At 40.8% G+C, this 21009-nt stretch overlaps 1 protein-coding gene across 4 annotated transcripts in view; it reads left to right on the top strand.

The window, feature by feature from the left end:
- The window catches only part of CDC14A (cell division cycle 14A), a 191818-nt gene that overhangs the window by 79136 nt on the left and 91673 nt on the right, over positions 1–21009 (top strand). For all 4 annotated transcript variants that reach the window (XM_003784115.3, XM_023509846.1, XM_012801650.2 and 1 more), the window contains exons 5-6: positions 1575–1654; positions 17699–17765. In XM_003784115.3, coding sequence (XP_003784163.1) covers positions 1575–1654; positions 17699–17765 — 147 coding nt within the window. The remainder of the gene's footprint in view (positions 1–1574; positions 1655–17698; positions 17766–21009) is intronic.

Raw genomic sequence — 21009 nt, 5'->3', positions numbered from 1 at the left:
GTGCTGGGATAATAGGTGTGAGCCACTGCATCTGCCCTTAAGGTGCACCTCCATCATCACATCATTATACTGGATTCCTTCCTTCCTTCCTTCCTCCCTCCCTCCCTCCCTTCCCTTCCTCCCTCCCTCCTTTCTTTTCTTTCCTTCCTTCCTTCCTTCTTTCTTTTTTAAAGAATTCAAAATTGAGGTGTTTTCTTATCTCTAAATTATTAATAAATAAATACATGGAACATATTGCTCAGGGGAAATCTCAAAGAAGCTTTCTAAGTAGAGCACACAACCCTACTTGTTAAGAACCAGGACTCTGCCATTCTTGTCAATGAAATGCATAGGGCTTTGATGGTGAGAAATGGTAAAGGAAATAATGCCATGACTTCTAGGAAGAGAGGGTCTTAAGAATTAAATTCAATTCTGACTGTAGAGGAAAAGGTCCAGTGTCCTCAGCTGACAATTAAAAAATGAAATTGCGCTGGGAATGAAAGCAAACAGTTTTTGGTGTTGCCTTTACCTCCTGCCGCTGCCCAGCTTTCTTCGCCCTTCCAAGGCCTGCCTCCCCCTCCTCCCTGCCCTGGCTACACTGCCTTCTCTCCAACTTGCCAAGCTCTTCCCCACTCAGGGACCCCTCCCCTTGTCATTCTCACTACCGGGTAAGACCTTCTTCTTCTCCCTCAGCGCTCTCTGGGGGTCTCTCTCTCTCCTTAGTTTTCACTCTAAATATGACCCAGACTCCTCCCTTGGGTGACCCCAAGTAGCCCTTTCTATTGTCTCTCCAGGATACTGTTTATTTCCTTTTTAGCACTCATCTCCATCTGTATTTATTTTTGTTTAATTCTTGTCTTTGCCCCACAAGAGTATGAATTCTATTAAGGGAGGTACCAGTACCTGACACAGCACCTGGCATGTGCTTTTTAGTCAATTAGTTGATTAAATGGAAGTTGTTCACCAGTTTTAAGTGCTCCTTTTTTGTTTGTGTCTTTGTTTGAGATTAGTTTATCATGCTGAACCAGAGGGTTCCTGAATTCAAGAACCAAGCCAATGTGTTTTCCAGTGCTCTTGCCTACATAAACTGTCACCCATTTCATTGTGATTTTATTGAGCACGTAGAGAGCAACCCTGGCTTTCTACAGCGTAAACAGAGACCTCAGTAGACAGCCCGTGGGCATTGTGCTCACTGTGAGATGACTTTCTGAATTCACCAAGCACTGAAATAACTCATGGCAGACCTTCTATGAAGGACAAGGAAGCCTGCTTTGGTCCGTGGTGAGCACACGGTGTAACGATGGAGGTGCACCTGACCCTGCCACTGTCTGTTCAGTGCACCCTGGTCAATAGCCCAGGATGGCCTCTTACAGCCTGCCCACTGTCTCTAAGCTCTTACCTATCCTTAAGCCAAAGACTTGGACAGCTTCAAGCTGAAAAAGAGATTTTGGCAGATCAGTTGGGTCTAAAGATCAACATTATCACCATAATAGTTGTCACTCAAAGTGGAAGAAGTGAAATGCAAATTTGGTGAGTAATTAAATTAGTTTTGTTCATTCTTTGGTGTTCTAAATGTCGCTATTTATCTGTCTTAGGTAATCTATTTAAAGAAGACACCAGAAGAAGCCTACAGAGCACTCCTATCTGGCTCAAACCCCCCCTATCTTCCATTCAGGTATAACTGCTTGTGAGATGGGCTAGACTTTACTAGAGAGCTCACTACTTTAGGGGTGGGTGATGGTGTTCTGGATTGTAACTATCGTGTTACATGGAATGAAATGAGATGGTAGTTTTCCTTATTTCACTTTGTAGAGTCTTTCACCCCCTAACTAGTAAGAAGAAAATAGCTTTATTTATTTATTTTTTTTATTGAATGGTTACTATGTACATTAATGTACTTCTGGGGTACAGTGTGGGGTTTTCACACACAATCTGAAACACTTCCATCAAACTGGTTAATATAGCCCTCATGTCATTTTCTTAGTTATTATTTTAAAACGTTCACATTCTACTCTTAGAAAGATTCACTTGTACCCTTGTAAAATAAACCTCAGAAGTGATCCCTCCAATCCCCTTCCCTCCACCCATTCCCTCTCCCCTGTCCCTCCACCCTCCCCGTATTCTTAGGCTGTTATTAGGTTATAGCTTTCATATAAAAGGTATAAATTAGTTTCATAATAGAGGTGTGTACATTGGATACTTTTTCTTCCATTCTTGTGATACTTTGCTAAGAAGAACATTCTCCAGCTCCATCCATGTGAACATGAAGGATGTAAAGTCTCCATCCTTCTTTATGGCTGCATAGTATTCCATGGTGTACATATCCCCCGTTTTGTTGATCCATTCGTGGATCGATGGGCACTTGGGCTTCTTCCATGACCTGGCAATTATGAATTGGGCTGCAATAAACATTCTGATACAAATATCTTTGTTGTAATGCGATTTTTGGTCGTTTGGGAATATACCTAATAAAGGAATTGCAGGGTCAAACGGCAGGTCTATTTTTAGTTCTCTAAGTGTTCTCCAGTGTCTTTCCAAAAAGAACGTATTAGTTTACATTCCCACCAGCAGTGTAGGAGTGTTCCCTTTTCTCCACATCTAGGCCAGCATTATTCTTTTAGGAATTTATTTTTTTCCCTCGAATCCTTTCTCCATCTTGACAGTTTACTTCAGGTACCAAGTGTGCCTGACGTATGAGCTAATAACCATGTCAAGATGTTAGAGCTCAGTAATTTATATCCTTGATCCAGCCATTCATTCTTTTGTTTCATGAGCATGGATTGAGCTCTGACCGTATGTCGGGGCTGGGGATGTAGAGTAAGACCCTCTAAGTACCTTCTGGGGGCACAGTTTTAGTGGGGAGCCTAAATCATCTCTTGAGCACAACAATCTGACATCCTCAGGAAGGCCTTTTCTCATTTCCAGTGTTGGAAAAGAATGTTTTTGTAAATATCACTGAAAGAAGGTCTTATAAAAACTTGGGGTAAACTTGAGCTTGTTTAAGAAGTTAAAGGTAACAGACAGCACGACTCCCACAACACTGTCTCTGATAGAGTTTGTGAATCATTCTAATAGTTTGCTTATTTGCATGTCAAAACCTACAACCATGTGTATTGCTTATCGTTCTCCCCTTATCCCAATGACCAGCAAGGATGAGAGAAACTGGAATGACTCGAGCTTGTCTGTCTCCCTCCTTCTGCTGTAAACTCTCAGGGGCAGGCCCTCTTTACCCTTCAAAGTGCTTTTCCTAAATATTTGAAAGAATAGATTAAGACTGAATCCCTTAAGATCCAAGGGATTCTCACCTCTGTTTCTGACACCGCAGGATTTTACTGCACTGGGTGAGTGAGTGAATGGGGGGTGAAGGGAGGGGGAAAGGTGTAACATCTGTTGTGCTTAATCTCAGTGAAAGCAAGGGGTTAGGCGTTGGATTGGGGCCCTGGTAGGGACATGCCCTTGAGCAACCTACAGTATGAAGCTTATTAGCCATTGAAGGACAGACAAAAAGTGACAGTTTATACAGAGAGAGAGAACGAAAGACAAGGTATGTTTTTTTTTTCTTTCACTTCTAGCAGCTCCGATAATTGGAAAGTCCTTTGTGAAATATAATTGTATTTTTTGGAAAGGGTAATAATGATGATAACTAGTAACTTTAACCTCTGAGCAAAATGACTAAGAGTCCATAATTTGGAGGCAGAGATACCTCCAAGGAAGCAGAATGAAACTTCCTACTATCTGTAGTAAATAAGCAAATTACTTAGCCTTGCTGAACCTCAGTTTCCTTATCTGTAAAATGGCTTCAGAGCTGTCCTGAGGACCAAATGAGGTAATGCATTTATCCCTCTGCTGGCTGCAGGGTCTGTTTTGTTTTTCTCATTGTTGTTAGTGCACCCACAAGGATGTAATACATGCACACATGTATCTACAAGGATATAAATATGGGTGGGAGATAATTCTTTTAATAGGGCCAGGCAGATCTGTAGGCTCTAATTAATTGTAAAAAAGTTAGGTGGTATAAAAATAGAAATAAAGATTAATTCTGACAAAGATTTGGGAACGTGTCAGATTCCTTTGACACCTTTAAAGGTGGATAAGGGTTTGACAGAGAATGGAGGCAGGAAAATTAGGCACCGGTATGCCCCGTGGAGAGCCTGGAAATGTGTATTGTGTCTGAGCTAACTTCAGATGTTTTCTGTTGAGAGAAAGCACCTACTGTGGGGATGGCAGGTGCACGTCTCCTAGGGACGGTGAAATCTCTTTAAATTTGTTTTTGAAGTCAGAAAAGTATTTGCAATGTTTTTTTAAATTTTGAAACTACATGTGCCCCTGGGAATTGTAATGGCATGACATTTATAAAATTATAATGCCCATTAAAAAGGCCCAATGGATAATGCAGCTTTTTTTTTTTTTTACTGTAATGTATATGTTAATTTTAATGCTTATGATGTCTAATCAGGAGTTAAAAGAGATACATTTCTGTTTCACTAGCCAGATAAGCCTCGCTTTAGGCATAGTTATAGTTTAGCTTTTTTGTGTTAGGTAATTAGTTTGTTTCCTGATAACTGGAATTTTTATTTTATTATTTTTTGAGACAGAGTCTTACTATGTTGCCCTATCATGGGCAGAGAGTAGAGTGCCATGACATCACAGCTAACAGCAACCTCAAACTCTTGGTATAAGTGATTCTCTTCCCTCAGGCTCCCAAGTAGCTGGGACTACAGGCACCTACTACAACGCCCGGCTATTTTTTGTTGCAGTTGTCATTGTTGTTTAGTTGGTCCAGGCTGGGTTTGAACCTGCCAACTTTGGTGTATGTGGCTGGTGCCATAATCACTGTGCTATGGGTGCTGAGCCAGGTGTTGTAATTTTTCATTCATATGGTATAGGTTGTTTTGTATAATGGTACATTATGGTAGGATATTATATAATCATAGTGTAGGCATATTATTAATATTATAACCAAAAGAATGATCAGATTGTTTTCTATGTGGACTTATACTTAGGTTTTATTTTATCCATTTTTTTAATATTTAGAATTTTAAAGAATTATAGTTAAAAATTGACTAAAAAATGAGGCAAATTAAAAAAAAGATTTTTGTTGCTTTACTGCCTATTCTTGATCAAATTAAACGTAATTGATTTTAGAGATAGATGAATTTCTGGCTTGTGTTCTGATGTTACTGTTTGCAGGTCAGCGTTGGGGTACCACTGGCTTGTAGGTGGTTATATCAAAAACTGGACTTCTCACTTGTACTAAGAATAGCCAGTGTGTTTTTTAAGAGTGATTTTAGTTGAAAATTAGAGGAAAAGGGTATTTTTCATCTACTTTAATTCTTTGTGTCCATCCATCTTAGATGGTGGTTTGGCTGCTGGCCTTCAAGGGAACAGGGAACCTTTCAGTACTGGGGTCAAAGCCAGCAGAGTTTGAATTGGCAAACCTGCTATGAATCTTTTTAGGTTCTTTCTCTTTCAGTGGCTACTAAATTATTGTGTATATTATTGACCAACCATTCTACAAAGTCTTGTTAATTGCACTTGTGTAAAGTCCCACGGGATTTCTGACCTTTAGTGGAATCCTCAGATTGTTTTTGTGGCAGTGAGTGGCTGTGGTTTTCAAATCTACATTCTTAGGTGCTCAGCTTAACAGTGTTTGGGAATCTTTACATTCTCACAAAATGTAAGAAACATAACCAGTCTAAATTGTACACCTCCTCTTTTAGATCTCTTTTGTGTTTTCCACTTAAGTGTATACCTACTTTTTTGTTGATGTATCAGGTTGGTTAGATTTTTGGTATTGGTGATGAAATCTGCTGAATTGGATAAAAACCAATTTTTCTATGATGTAGTTAATTAAGTGGGGGAATATAATGGTCCCCATAACAAATAACATCCAGGGACCTCATTTTGAAGACATATCCAGAACACATAGCATGAAAAATAATGACTGTGTAGGGAGATAGGGGGAGGTGAGGTGTTGTGTTGACATCCAGTGGAATAAGGCTGCTGGAACATTGGATGGCCTGCTGCTAGTCATTAGTTGGTTTTTTGTATTTTACTTTATTTTATATTTTATCTTATTTTTTGGTCTCTTCCCAGATCGGTACAGGAATGCAATTTTGTATGGCTCTTCCTTCCTTCCTCCCTTCCTCTCTCTCTCTTTCTCTCTCTTTCTTTCTTTCTGCTTGAAGAAGAGGCTAGGATTTATAGGTCAGGCTTCTCAAAGTTATGTTGTACTCAAACTTCTCTGCACACCTGAGAACCTTTAACAAACTATTAGTGCTTGGGTTCCACTCCCAAAAATTCTGGAGTGAAGTCTAGATGTTGGGATTTTTAAAAGCTATGTACATGATTCCAATGTGTGGCCAAGATTGAGAACTCCTACTCTATAAAAGGACCCATGGCAAAAAGAAAAAAAAAGTCAGTGATCACGTAAGAACTCTCCATCTTGGAGATTTGCAAAGCCCTTCTTCCCCTTTTAAATATTCTTACTGGTTCTGAGTAATGAAGTAAACTTTTTTAATTTGTGCAACCCAGAATTTTCCAAAGTACTCACAACTTTCCTTCTGCCCCTCAATTCCTATTGACATGCAGCAGAACTTGTGTTCTGGAACACTCTGAGGCCCGTTTCCTGCTCCGCACCTGTGTGGAACAAAGTCTCTTGGGATTAGAATAATATGCTGCCATTTGTGGAACTGTTTTTGTGCTATTTCCTGAACGTTTTGGAAATAGATGGCTTATCAAATAGTGGTGTTTTATCTACTGTGAACAAGAATATCCATGTTTTCTCTTAGAGCAGATGTGTGGCCAGGCAATCCCTCTCTCCCCCTCCTTTTTTGAGACAGTCTCATTTTGTCACCCTCGGTAGAGTGCCATGGCATCACAGCTCACAGCAACATCAAACTGTTGGGCTCAAATGATTCTCTTGCCTCAGCCTCCTAAGTAGCTGTGATCACGGGCTCCAGCTACAATGCCCAGCTAGTTTTAGAGATGGGGGTCTCACTCTTGTTCAGCTGGTCTCCTGAGTTTAAGCAATCCACCCGTCTTGGCCTCCCAGAGTGCTAGGATTACAGACTTGAGCCACTGTGCCTGGCCCCAAGCAGCATTCCTTAACAGAGGATCCACAGACCTCCCATGGGCAATCCTTTAATAGCATAGAGCATTAAAATGGAACCATAGTGTTTGTGTTGAGGGAGGTGTCTGTTGTGTTTTGGGGGATGACCCTTAGTGATATCCCAGTTGCTGAGCTATGTGGTTGAGCCTTAATGGGAAATTTCAAAACCAGTTATCTTAGATCTTCTAGACATGCCAGAACTTGTAGGTCTTTTAACCAAGGCTCAAAAGGGCCAGCCACTTAGGACTTGGCATCAGGCTGCCTTCTTTTCTTCTAAAGCAAAGTAAACATGTGCTGGTAGATACTAGATGTAATTGTAAATTATATCTTTTTATAGAACATTGGACCAGATATTTGTTAGCTTAAATATGACATTGCGATTTTTGTCTAAGTTTATTTAGCAACTAACTTTATACTTCAAAGGAAAAGTTCTCCTTACCATGTTTTTTTTCTTGAGCATCAAAAATATGGAAACATGGCTCGGTGCCTGTAGCTCAGTGGCTAAGGCACCAGCCACAGACACTGGGGCTGGCCGGTTCAAACCCAGCCCCGGCCTGCCAAACAACAGCGACAACTACAACCAAAAAATAGCCAGGCGTTGTGGCGGGTGCCTGTAGTCCCAGCTACTGGGGAGGCTGAAACAAGAGAATCGCTTAAGCCAGCCGTTCTCAACCTGTGGGTCGTGACCCCTTTGGGAGTCGAATGACCCTTTCACAAGGGTCGCCTAAATACATCCTGTATATCAGATATTTACATTACTATTCATAACAGTAACAAAATTACTATTATGAGGTAGCAACGAAAAGAATTTTATGGTTGGGAGTCACCATGACACGAGGAACTGTATTAAAGGGTTATGGCATTAGGAAGGTTGAGAACCATTGGCTTAAGCCCAAGAGTTGGAGGTTGCTGTGCGGAGGGCGACATAGAAGACTATGTCTCAAAACAAACAAAAAAACAACAAAATTTATTGTATGCTCTTTTAAGACATTCCTTTCATTCTCAACTTTTTCTCACTGCCTCCCATTCAGTCTTGATCTTTGGGGTCAGTTCTGTCCCATGGATGTTTAGTAAACTTTTGCTTTCGAAGCTTGGTATCATGGAAGAGAATTCCCTTTAGTTTTAATAGTGAGGCTGTGCCAGTTTCCTGAATGTTGAGAATAGATGGCTTTTCCAGTCCAGACTGTTGAATCCATCCTTAACAGCTGGGGTATATTTGAGTAACATGGACCACCATGGAAAAGGACTCTATCAGCCAGTAGACATAGTAAGGCATTCTCTTGCTTCAGCCTCCCAAGTATGTAGTTGGGACTACAGGCGTCCATCACAACACCTGTCTATTTTTGATTGTAGTTGTTATTGCTGTTTGGCAGGCCCGGGCTGGATTTGAACCTGCCTGCTCCAGTGTATGCGGCTGGTGCCCTAGCCTCTGAGCTACAGGCGCCAAGCCATGCTCAGCTATTTTTTTTTCTTTCTTTTTTGAGACGAGCCTCAAGCTGTCACCCTTAGAGTCCCATGGCATCACAGCTCACAGCAACCCCTAACTCCTGGGCTCAAGTGATTCTCCTGTCTCTAACCACCCTAGTACCTGGGACTACAGGCGCCTGCCTCAACGACTGGCTATTTTTTGGTTATAGTTGTCATTGTTGTTTGGCAGGCCTGGGCTGGATTTGAACCCGCCAGCTCAGGTGTATGTGGCTGGTGCCTTAGCCGCTTGAGCCACAGGTGCCAAGCCTTTTTTTTTTTTTTAAACAGGCCGTTGTCCATGCTCAGGTTGGTCTCCAACTTCTGAGCTCAAGCAATCCACTGGCGTTTGCCTCCCAGAGTGCTGGGATTATGGGGGTGAGCCGCCATGCCTGACTTACTACCAGACTTCTTGCACTCTTTATAGTACCTTTCCAATAGCCGGCTTTAGTTGATAAAGCTGGTTTGGAATAGGATGGCAAGTATTTACCTTAATGAACATAGTGAGAGTTATTATTTTGTTGACTGTCTATAACGCAAAGCTATTATTGTTGATACTTGAGTTAAAGACAATTTACTGTTATTTTTATTTTTAAAGAAAAATAAACTGGTTAAATGAGTGCCAGTCAAATGTTAAGAAGTCCAGAGTGCAGCTCTTGTTCTGTTTTTCTGGAATTTTTGTGAGGTCTAGACAGATTGTATTCTGCTGGTTTTACGTGACCTTTTATAACACGGCTTAGAATTGGATTTTCACATTATCTCTGTTTTTTTTTTTTTTTTTTTGAGACAGAGCCTCAAGCTGTCCCCCTGGGCAGAGTGCCGTGGCATTACAGCTCACAGCAACCTCCAGCTCCTGGGCTCAAGCGAGTCTCCTGCCTCCGCCTCCCAAGTAGCTGGGACCACAGGCGCCCGCCACAACGCCCGGCTATTTTTTGGTTGCAGCCGTCATTGTTGTTTGGCGGGTCCGGGCTGGGGATTCGAACCCACCACCTTAGGTGTACGTGGCTGGCGCCTTAGCCGGTTGAGCTATAGGCGTCGAGCCTATCTCTGTTTCTTTAGATGAGTGAAGTGATTAGTGCATAGTCTTGTGTTATGTCTGAAAAGCGGGGGATTCTGTGTTCTGTTTTCTGTTAGGTACTGCTTGTGTCCAGCTTTTGGCCCTGTTCCATGAAGCCATTTGATTTTGCTCTTTCATGAGTGGGAGACAGTTTTGTTCTCCCCACTAATTCTTGTTAAACACATTTTCATCTTGTAGTTCTCAATAATACAAGCAAGTAGTACTTTTCCTGGTAGCTGGTAATTTATGTCGTGGATTTATTTAGAGACTGGAAGCTAGGGGGTACTCTACCTGTGTAGAGGGTTTGGGGCATTTTCTAGTTCCCAAGTGTACATGTAATATGTAGTATGGTCTTAGGGCTGACCTGTCCAATATGTAGCTACCAGCCATATGTCCTATTGAGCACTTGAGATTTGTCTAGTCCAAATTGATATAGGTTATACATTTAAAATATACATTGGATTTCAAAGATTTAGTATAAAATAAGAATATAAAATCTCTTATTCATAATCATGTTGATTAATGCTGAAATAATATGGATATGCTAGATTAAACAAGATATATTATAAAATTAATTTTACTTTTTTCTTTAATACGGTTATAAAAAGTTAAATCACACATGTGGCTCTCTTTTGTGGCTGGCATTATTGGGCAGCAGTGATCTAGAGTATGTTTTTGCTATTTCTCATAGCTTATAGTTAAGGATTGTTTTATATAATTTTTGTTTTAAAGGGTCAGTAGTTCCCAGCTGTTGGAGGTATTCAGGCATATGCTGAATGAATTCCTGGTAATGGTCACTTATTCCTATTACCATTTACTCCTCGGCATCTGCACCATATGGGCACACAGGCATTAAAGACACATTTCCTATCCTTGGGAAGCTCATCATCTTGTGGTGGTTGTGAGGGTGGGATGCAGGTTAGCATTTACAAGGGTCCTGGATGACCTTTAAGATCCTTTCTAACCCGCTGTGCTGCAGACTTCACATACCCCCTATCTCCTTGTTATCTAGAGAATTGACAGAGAATCGCAGAATCAAGACATATGTGGACTCTAGTCATTCCCAGGATTTCTTCGTCTCTTTTTCATCAGTCCATTGTTTTATTTTTTTAGCGTGCCTCTGTTCTCCAGGAACAACTTCATTTCCAACCAGAAATGCTTTCTTACTGTTTTGTATAAATATGCTCATTCCTCTCTGATTTCTCTTTCAAAATCAAATATTATTATTATATCATTAATATTTGTAGGGTTGTGTCATTCTTGAGTCATTTCTTAGATTCTTAGGTCATAAGCAATGGTAAACTGGCTAGATAAGTAAAAAGCTCAAAATCCATGGTGCAAATACTTCTACCACTGCTGGGCTGCTGAATTTCTGAGCATTTAATAATTGACTGTTGAGAGCCTGTATAAGATAGCTCTAGGACACCAAGGAGTTAAGTGAAGCCCTTTCTTTGCCTTCCTTCCCTCCTTTCTTGTTTTTTTTTTTTTTTTTTTGACAGAATCTCACTATGTTGCCCTTGGTAGAGTGCCATGGCATCACAGCTCACAGCAACCTCAAACTCTTGGGCTTAAGTGATTCTCTTGCTTCAGCCTCCCAAGTAGCTGGAACTACAGGTGTCTGCCACATCGCCCGGCTAATTTTTGTTGCAGTTGTCATTGTTGTTTAGCTGGCCTGGGCCAGGCTTGAACCCGCCAGCCTCTGTGTATGTGGCTGGCTCCGTAACCACTGTGCAACCACTGTGCTAGGGGCGCCAAGCCTACCCTTTCTTTTAGAATCCAATTGGGGATGGTGAATTTAATCTTTCTTCTACTGCTTTTCTGCAAAATAAATGCAAAAGCTTAAAATGGCCCCCAAATTTTCAATTTCTCCTTCTATCCATATATTAATTTGAGTTTTTCATTCAACAAACATGATCCTTCTAAGGTCACGGTTATGTGGATTTTTATAGTCACTTAATAATAGCTTTGTGGTCCAGTTGACTATTATGCCAGAAGTCACATTTAGGAAGATAGAATTGCTAGGATGGTTGGGGTGTAGATGGCCAAACGTGAGGCTGAGCTCAATTTGTATTTGGATCTCTCTTGATAGCTGTTGGCTGTAACATCAGTCTTCTGTATTGGGGGTTAGAGACACATGATTTATTGTTCAGCAGAGATGATTGATCCGCAGCCCTGGGTGTTTGGATATTACCTTATCTCCTGGATGAAGAGCAGCCTTCGTTTACCTGTTTAGCAGAGTAAACTATCATGATAGACAAGGGTAAGAGTTCTTTTTAGGCACCAAGGGGTGCAATTTTTTCCCCTCTTTTGAGAGGGAGATGGAAAAACACATGTCTTCTTCTCCTCAGTGAACATTTGGTTCAATAAGAATGAATGAATGAATGAAAAAGCCAACCAGAAGTTAAATAAACTATTGGACACTGTCACTGCAATAAAAAAACTGTGGGAGTTTAAACTTTTTAGCACATTGGTACAGTGATTTAAACCATGAAAGTTAAGTAGTCCTTCTACATATCTGAGCTAAAATTTAAAACGAGTGTGTTTAATGCCACTTGACAAAGGAAGAGAAAACTACCATTCAGCATTACTGCCTTCGGTTTTATTCGATTAATACTCTTTGGCAAAGAACAGGGGAAACGATCTTAAATGGATGAAAAGGATTTTGGGTTAATGCAAAAAAGCTTTTCTTGCTAGCGTGGATTGAGGCATTAGGTTGCTTGAGTTACCAAAAGCAGCCATAGAATACTACAGGAAATTTTCTTGGGAAGCACTCCCAAGCTCCTTTACTTAATTTAAACATTTAATATCTGTTTTGTGCTGAGGATACATGGTAAATAAAAAAAAAATGCATAGCGCCTGCCTCTTTGAGAGGCAGGGAATCAAAATAAGCATACCAGGATATAATTTCAAACTATAGTTAAGTCCAATCACAAAAAATATTTAGGGACCTGACTCAGTCAAGAGTCTCCCTTGTCTTGGGAGATTTTCTGCCCAAGACAAACAGTCTTTGAGCTGAGATTTGAAGGTTGGGGAAATATCCCAGATTTGAACTTTACCTGGAGAGCAGTGGGAAGTCAGTGAAGGGTTCTATCCAAAGAGCAGCCAGGTCAGATTTGCCTTTTAGAATAAAAACATCATTCTGGCTTCAGTGAAGAAAAGTGATTCGAAGGACTAAGAGTGGGTGTGGGAAGGCAGTGGCCGTGGGGCTGGAGAGTGAAGCGCATGTAAGAGGCAAAAACAGTGGGGCAGAGTGACAAATAGGATAAGGGGAATGAGCGAAAGGGGGGCTTTTGGGTTCTGAGGACTGTGGGGGCCGTCTTTCACCAGGACACGTAGTGCTGTGGGACCCGGTTATTGTTGTTCTTGTTTATTGGGGGAGGGGAGGACAGAGTCAAGAGGTTCTTCTTACACAGTTATTTTGAGATGCCTTTTAGACACCCAAATGGAAACGTCATGTCGGTGATCAGCTATATTATTTTACGGTTTAAGAAGGAGTTTGTGCCAGAACAGATGAGTTTGAGGGTCATCGGTAGATACATGGTAGTTTGTGTCCGTGATGTTGTCTCGGGCAGTGGTTCTCGGAATGTGCCCCCTCCTGGCAGCAGCGCCTGCACCAGCTGGGAACTCATTAGAAAGGCAGATTCTCAGGCTCTCCTGAGGCCTTTTGAATCAGAGATTTCAGGTGCGGCCCAGCAATCTGTGTTTAAGGAACTGTCCGGCGACGATGCACTCTCAAAGTTGAGAGCTCTTGGTCTAGGGAGAGACTATGGATTGAGAAGTGTGGGGCGTGAAGGATTTAGGCCTAGAATTGAACCTGGACGAGGTCTCACTTTTCAAGCCTGAGAGTTGAAGGATGACTTTGCGAAGGAGATGGGAAGTGATGTTAAGAAAGGCAGAAGGAAAATCCAGAATCCAAGAGAAGAGGGTATTCAAAGGGGAGGGTTACATGTTGCTGACATATTAAGTAAGATGATGTTTGTAAAATGTTCCCCAGACTTAGAATAAGTAAATCCAGAGAGACAGAAAATAAATTAGTAGATTGCCAGGGGCTGGGGAAGGGAGAATGGGGAGTCACTGGAAGTAAGTACAGAGTTTCTTTTTGGAATGATTAAAATGTGTTGGAGTGACTGGTGATAGTGCCCCACTTTATGAGTATGCTAAACACCCTGGGGTTGTAAAATGTATTGGAGTGACTGGTGATAGTGCCCCACTTTATGAGTATGCTAAACACCCTGGGGCTGTACACTTTACAAAGGAAGATGGGTAATTCTTTAGAGAAATCTTGTTTCAAAGGAGAGGCCACACAGAGGGTGGTATTTGAAGGGAGGTGTAGAGTTAAGGGAGTTTTGGATGGTTTGTTCTTTTTAAAGGTAGTAGAGACCTGAAAATGTTTACATTTTTGGGGAAGGATCCAGGAGAGATGTAGGCAGTGGAGAGAGATATAATTCAAGTGTTGAATAGTGACATAATCTCAGAGTAGGAAGGCACTCTTGAGGTTCATAGAGCCTGGTGTTTTCCTAATTCCTGACCACTGTTTCCTATTATATCACAGGTGAAAATAAATTCCTCAGAAGGGATCTTCCAATTCCAGTTAGAGCACAGTGTGGGGCAGGTCTCTTGCTGTCTTCTAGGCCAACTATTCTATTTTGAGGTGGTTCTGACTCTTATCGGTGGGTTGAGAAAAGTCAGCAGGGGAGATTGATTTATAAAATGGGAGGTAATGTTGCTTTCATAGAGTAAAATCAGCTTCTTAAATGAACTTTTAATCTGGTCTTTTCCTCCATTCTCACTTCCATAAGAGGGCAGGACTGCCGATGCCCACGCCTTTTGAGACTTACCTGGTATAGATTGTGAGAACCGTCTCTGATCTTTTCACTGTCAGTTTACCGTTCAGTTTTTCTTATTTACTACTCATTCATCCGATTTCCAGCTTTCAAAATTTTATCGTCTCCTCCTTTATTCTCCTCGTCGTCGAATGCTATTAAGAAAAGATACCTTTTAAAAATTCTCTTTTTAGCGGGGTTTTGGTAGATGCGTGGGTTGAGTCTTTCGTTTTTACCTGTTTTCCTTGCCCAGAGAATAGAAAACATGGTTTTGTGCCCTTCACTATCACAGCTACTCTCCTGTAAGTCAGATCCAGATGCTACCATAAGCTATTATTTCTTTCCAGCCCCACTCTGCTGGGGGATGGGGAGGGGCAGGTTTTGGGAACCTAGTGGGGCCGGTGGCTGTCACGAGGGTTAAATGCACTACTGCATCTGCGTCACCCCACACAGCACTCAGGAAAGGTGTCATCATCTCCTTTCCTCTCTCTGGAGGCTGTGACTCAGTTTTCTCGTTCCCTTATTATATTTCAGTTTGTAAACCTGTAGGTGTCTTCCCAGCCTGCCGTGACTGATTGGTGTCCTCATTCTGTCACATAGCACCTTCACTTTCCCTCCTGGCTTTGCAGGCCTGCAGATTTGATCACCAAGCCACCAGAGCTCTCTTTTCACCTGTTGGTAACATTTGTGGCTGTGTTTAGGACGAGACATCACAGTCTCGACGTACTTTGTAGACATTCCAGAAAGGCTGGGTCTGGAGCCTTGTGTGATAACTTACATTTATGAAATTGTTTAGCGAGTCTAGAGGTGGAAAGATATTCTTTTTCTTTTTTTCTTGCAGTTTTTGGCTGGGGTTGGGTTTGAACCCGCTGGCACCCTACTCCTTTGAGCCACAGGTGCCTCCAGGAAGATATTCTTGAAAGAATGAGGGCACCTCCACTTTTTTTTTTTTTAATTATTGAATGATAGCTGTGTGCATTAATGCAATCATGGGGTACAGTGTGGTGTTTTCATATACAATTTGAAATATTTTCATCAACCTGGTTAACTGTTTTTACTCTTTTTAAATATGAAGAAGTCTTTTATCCCTTAAAAAAATCAAAGCCATAATTTTTAACCTAGGATCTGTGGAGAAAATTCAGAAAGTTAGTGAATTTAGATGAGAAAAAAAAATGATGTCTTTATTTTTACTAACCTTACCTTAGACCTTATTAGATTATATTCAATTATAAATGTTGGAAAGAAACCCATAGCAGGGTTAGCCATATGAGTGAATCTGTCACAGTAGAAATCACAGAAGTTTTTAGATCATATGACAGTTGTTATTAATGTCTTAAAATATTACTTATCCTCATTCCTGCCTCAGCACTATAGGAGTTTACCAGAACTGTCACTAGATCTTGTTATAATGGTAAATTAATTTACAAAGTAGATATTAGACTATTATCAATTTGGTTTAAAATCTTTTTGCTAACTTTAAATGGAATTGACTGACTTTTCTTTTAATCCTACATAGTTTATTTTGCATATTAAAAATATTACTCTGAAAAAATGGGTCCACAGATTGCCAAGGGTCCATGGCACAAAGATTCTGAGCTCTTGTCTCAAAAAAGAGAAGTGTCTGCAAATGAGTGTGTGGTTATTTATAGAAACTATTATTTTATCTTCGATCCCCAGAGACTCTTTTCTCTGGCATAGTCCATTCAGATTTGCTTCCCAATGTATGGTTTACATCTTTACAGGATATTTGAAAAGGGGGCTATTCTTTTTCTTCTGATACATGAGTTGGGTGGTATTTAAAAGCAGACACAAAGTAACAAAACCTACTCTTAAAAATCACACTTAAATATGTGGAGTAACTTTGAAGCTTCAGGACTTGAGAAACGTTTCCCTTCAACGGTTTTGCTAACTTGCTGTTTTTACATTAGGCTCTCGGGGTAGAAGCTCAGGGATGGTGAAGTTTCATGGCTTCATTTTAATTCATGGCTTAGCAGCCCTACGTTCAAATTACCTTGGATGATCATGATAAAAAGCTACTTATGCGTTAAAGCCCTTAAAGATGATGTTCTGCCCAAGGACCATCTTGGGACACCCTCCGGGATGGCTGATGTGGTGTATCTAGTTCATTTGTCTGGGAGGGGCCTGACAGCTCTCTGCTCCTTGCCTCAGCAGGTCAGCAGTGGGGGCGGGGCAGAGAGACTTGAGGTCAAGTTTCTTGCCTTGGACACCTTGGAACACTGCTAGTGTTAAAGCTCTGGTGCCAGTTCTTGCTTAACTGACCTGAACTTGATACTTCAGTTTTATGTTGCCTAAAGCAGATCTGCTAAATTGCTCTAAAAACTTAAATAAAGTATGAAGCACTCAATTTTCAGTGCACTGTGTTCCCACTCCTTTTGATAGAGCATTTCAGGGTGCATTAGAAGCTCCCCTGGATCACAGTGGCTCTGAGAGGAGTTTGGTGGGAAGCACGATTACAGGTTTTTGTTTCTTTTTTTGTAGGAGAGGCATGGCATTTAATCCACACCAGGATTCTATTGACCTACATACAGTGTCCCCCCTTATCTTTTTATTTGCCATTCCTGATGGGAGGTTGTTTCTCTGCTAGAATACCTCTCACGGTGATGAATATTTTACTTAAACAGTTCAATTCACTAGTTAGTAATAGTCAGAATAGTTATGGTTTCCTATGTGTCAGAAATATGAAGGAATTGACATATTTTGTAATTTAAAACATTTCTTAGAGAGATGAGGTTTTGCTATGTTGCCCAGGCTGAACTTGAACTTCTTGAGCTGAAATAGTCCTCCTGCTTCAGCCTCCTGAGTTGGCTGGGACTCCAAGTGCAGGTCACCCCTCTTGGCTGATTTTACAGATTTTCTTAACATGATCTGACAAGAATCTTATGAATGATAGCTGCTATCCTTAGCATTATTTCACAGATGAGGAAACCAAGGCTCCTAGAGGTAAAATAACTTGCTCAAGTTTCCAGGCAGCCCTTGGCAGAGTTGGAAGTAAAACCAAGGCGGACTCTGGAGCCCAGGCTCCTGAATCGGGCTCTCTTAATTCTGTCCATTGGATTAAAGCAGTTTCGGAAGTGTTTCAGTTAAGCTGCAGGAGTAAGTAGTTCGCTAGTAGTAGGATGTAAATAAGTTTGCCATGTTGATAGCTGGGAAGCCAAACACACACGTCTCCAGCTGATTCTGGTGTTTTCTTATTTGGATGTTCTACGTGCTGCGTGTTTAATGTTGAGTTTATTTATGTTTTAGGGATGCTTCCTTTGGAAATTGCACTTACAGTCTCACCATCCTCGACTGTTTGCAGGGAATCAGAAAGGTAATAATTCTTCTTGCTTGTAATTGACATAGTAGTTTAAAACTAAGAAACAAAGGATAATCTCAACATCCTTATTGGTGGTTAGGAGAGAAGAAAGGGGAGCCAGTAAGTAGAAGGTTTTCTCTTCTTGGACGATGATTAATTTGTGAAATACAGATAACAGGACAAACTTGGGGCAGGGAAAGAAGGGCCTTACTTTCTCATTTAAACGAATTATATTCAAGGGACAGAAGTATCACCTCTGTCTGCTGCTGTGCCTTTGACATTGCGTGGTCACAGGATGAGCTTCATTATCAGGCTCATTCTTGGTGTGAAAGAGACAGGAAGTCACCCAAGTCACTGCTCTCCAACCTTCCTTGGTCCCCACCCCAGACTGACTGAATCAAAAACTCTGGGTTTGGGGCCCTACAGTCTGTCTGGACAATCCCTGCAGGTAATTTGATGCCTTCTAAAGTTTGAGAACCACTTGTAGTTATTTAGTTATTTTTATATATAGGTGTATATAATAGAGAAGTTAATTGTGCATATGTATAATGAAGAAATTAAACTAAAAGATTTTGGAGAGATTTCAGAATATGTTGTAGAAACATTAAGGTAGAGTCTGAGATGTCACACAAGCTATACTGTAAATTCTAGTGAAGGCTCACAGGACAGAATTCCACCTTGAACCTGGAGTCATGATTTGGTATCAGTCAAGAATGTGTATATTCTATAACCCATTGGCAGGGGTCACCATGGACTAGAAATATAGTCTCTGTAGCAATTCTAGTTCATTTATTTTCTTTGAGGTAATAGAAAACTAGCTTTGCTCTGTTTTGAGTTGAGAGAATCAGTATGGTAAGTATGCTACCTGCTTTATACATAGTTGTTTCCGACTTTGATATGTCATTTTAAAATGAATTTAAACCCTCTCAAACTTTAAAATAGTTTTCAAATAGTTTTCTTTTCACTTAAGGAAACAATGGAAATACTCTAGTCCACCCTTGCAAACGAGATACCCGAAATGCACTGCCAATAATAGCAGTTAAGAACTTCGGTGGAGACATAACCCAATATAATATAATTCCTAATTATATAGCATTTAGAAAATACACCTGAGGGGGAAAAAGTAATTTATTTATTGTCACTATTATGATTTTGCCTTTCATACCATCTGGTACTTATGGTACTTAAGAAATTCACGACATTGGCTTGGTGCCTGTGGCTCAAGTGCCTAAGGCACCAGCCACATACACCTAAGGTGGTGGGTTCGAATCTAGCCCAGCCCTGCCAAACAACAATGATGGCTGCAACCAAAAAAAAAAATAGCCAGGCATTGTGGTGGGCACCTGTGGTCCCAGCTACTTGGGAGGCTGAGGCAGGAGACTCGCTTGAGCCCAGGAGTTGGAGGTTGCTGTGAGCTGTGATGCCACAGCACTCTACCCAGGGGGACAGCTTGAGGCTCTGTCTCAAAAAAAAAAAAAAGAAATTCACGAGGTTCACCCTGGAATATCCCTGCTTTGACATAGATAACGTGTGACATCCTTCCTGTCGTAGAGGAAGGGTAGGACTTGTTGATGAATAAGGTCTTCTGTAAACTTCTTGTTTTGCCCCACGTTGGGGGTTTACTCAGCTATAGATTTTAGATGATCTGATAGATTGTTCCACATTCCTTTAAGCACCTGAACCATTTCCTGCATGTCCATTCTCTCACCTAAGGCACCAGGTTCTGGCCCTTTTTTGTGGGAAGGAGCAGTACCCTGCTAAGAACGTATCCACATACAGAATATATGGCCACATTTTTGCCTTTTAGGGAGCCTATTTTTCCGATTTTGATATCATAAGCGTGGTTTATATGTTATGTGGACTGCTCCATACAGAGACATAACAAATACATACTTTGAAAATAGAGAGAAATGAAGAAAAGTGGATACTTTAGAGTAGATTTTTCTCATTGTTTTCTCTATAATAGTGCATATGCTTTAACTCGGTTTTTTTTTAAAGGTGGAATAATCTAAATAATTTGTTTTTCTTATTCTGTAGGAGATGTTTTAACCAGTGTTGTCAGAATTTAGCCTCTATAGGAGTCACCTAGGAAGACATGCTAAAAATACTGACCCTGGTTTCACTTCTGGGATTTTATCCCCAGAGACTCTGATGGGATAGTTCTGGGAAAGGGCCTTGGAATCTGCTTTTTTTCTTTTTTTAAATATAAGTCACCCTAAGTGTTGCTGATGCAGATGGTCTGTGTTCTACATTTTGAAAAATACCCTGGTCTCTAAAGTGCTTTCAAAGATAGATGTGCTGGGGCTTGGCTTACTAGTTTCTCTTTCTATTTTTAATGACTTGATCATGTAACTTTTAAGGGTAGCTGTGGTTTTATATTCTGTTGTAATCTGTATAGCTTCGCCTTTTATACAATAAAAGACTCTTTGTCTTCTTCAAATATTAGATCTGACCAAGGGATAGTTTTGAAAAGTTCTAAGTCATCAGTTACAAAAGGAGTATTTGTGTTTCCCAATGTGGAGTTTTAGGAACAAATAAGAATTGATTTAGTGAAACTATTTGGGGGTGGGAAGGAAAAAAAAAGTAAAAATACCCTACTTTTTTTTTGGGCAAATATCTCATTATGATAAAGAAGAGAATAAAATTTCTGAAAAATAACTGATTTTCCAGTTTCTGTTGGAGAAGTTAATCACCGTGACATATTCTGTTATGGTTAGGCATAGTCCTCAATGGGGTTCAGCTATAAATTAGCTATATCCCATTTTATATACATAATTCATTTTGGGTACCAAAGGAATATAAATTAGAATTCAAGAGGCATCTTTTTTTTTGTTTTTGAGACAGAGTCTCAAGCTTTCACCCTGTGTAGAGTGCTCTGGTATCACAGCTCACAGCAACCTCCAACTGTTGGGTTCAAGCAATTCTCTTGACTCAGCCTCCTAAGCAGCTGGGACTACAGTCGCCTGCCATAACACCCAGCTATTTTTTTTTTTTTTTGCCATTGTTGTTTTAGTTGGTGCGGGCTGAGTTCAAACCCACCAGCCTTGGTGTATGTGGCCTGCACCCTACCCACTGAGCTATGGGCACCGCCTTCAAGAGGCATCTTTTGTGGGACATATTTTCTTTTTTCTTTCTTTTTTTTTTAGACAGAGCCTCAAGCTGTCCCCCTGGGTAGAGTGCTGTGGCTTCACTGCTCACAGCAACCTCCAACTCCTGGGCTCAAGTGAGTCTCCTGCCTCCGCCTCCCAAGTAGCTGGGA

This window comes from Otolemur garnettii, unplaced genomic scaffold (assembly GCF_000181295.1).
Source record: "Otolemur garnettii isolate 467f Iridium unplaced genomic scaffold, OtoGar3 scaffold00010, whole genome shotgun sequence".
NCBI classification, from domain to species: domain Eukaryota; kingdom Metazoa; phylum Chordata; class Mammalia; order Primates; family Galagidae; genus Otolemur; species Otolemur garnettii.
This window is presented reverse-complemented; position numbering and strand designations above follow the sequence as displayed.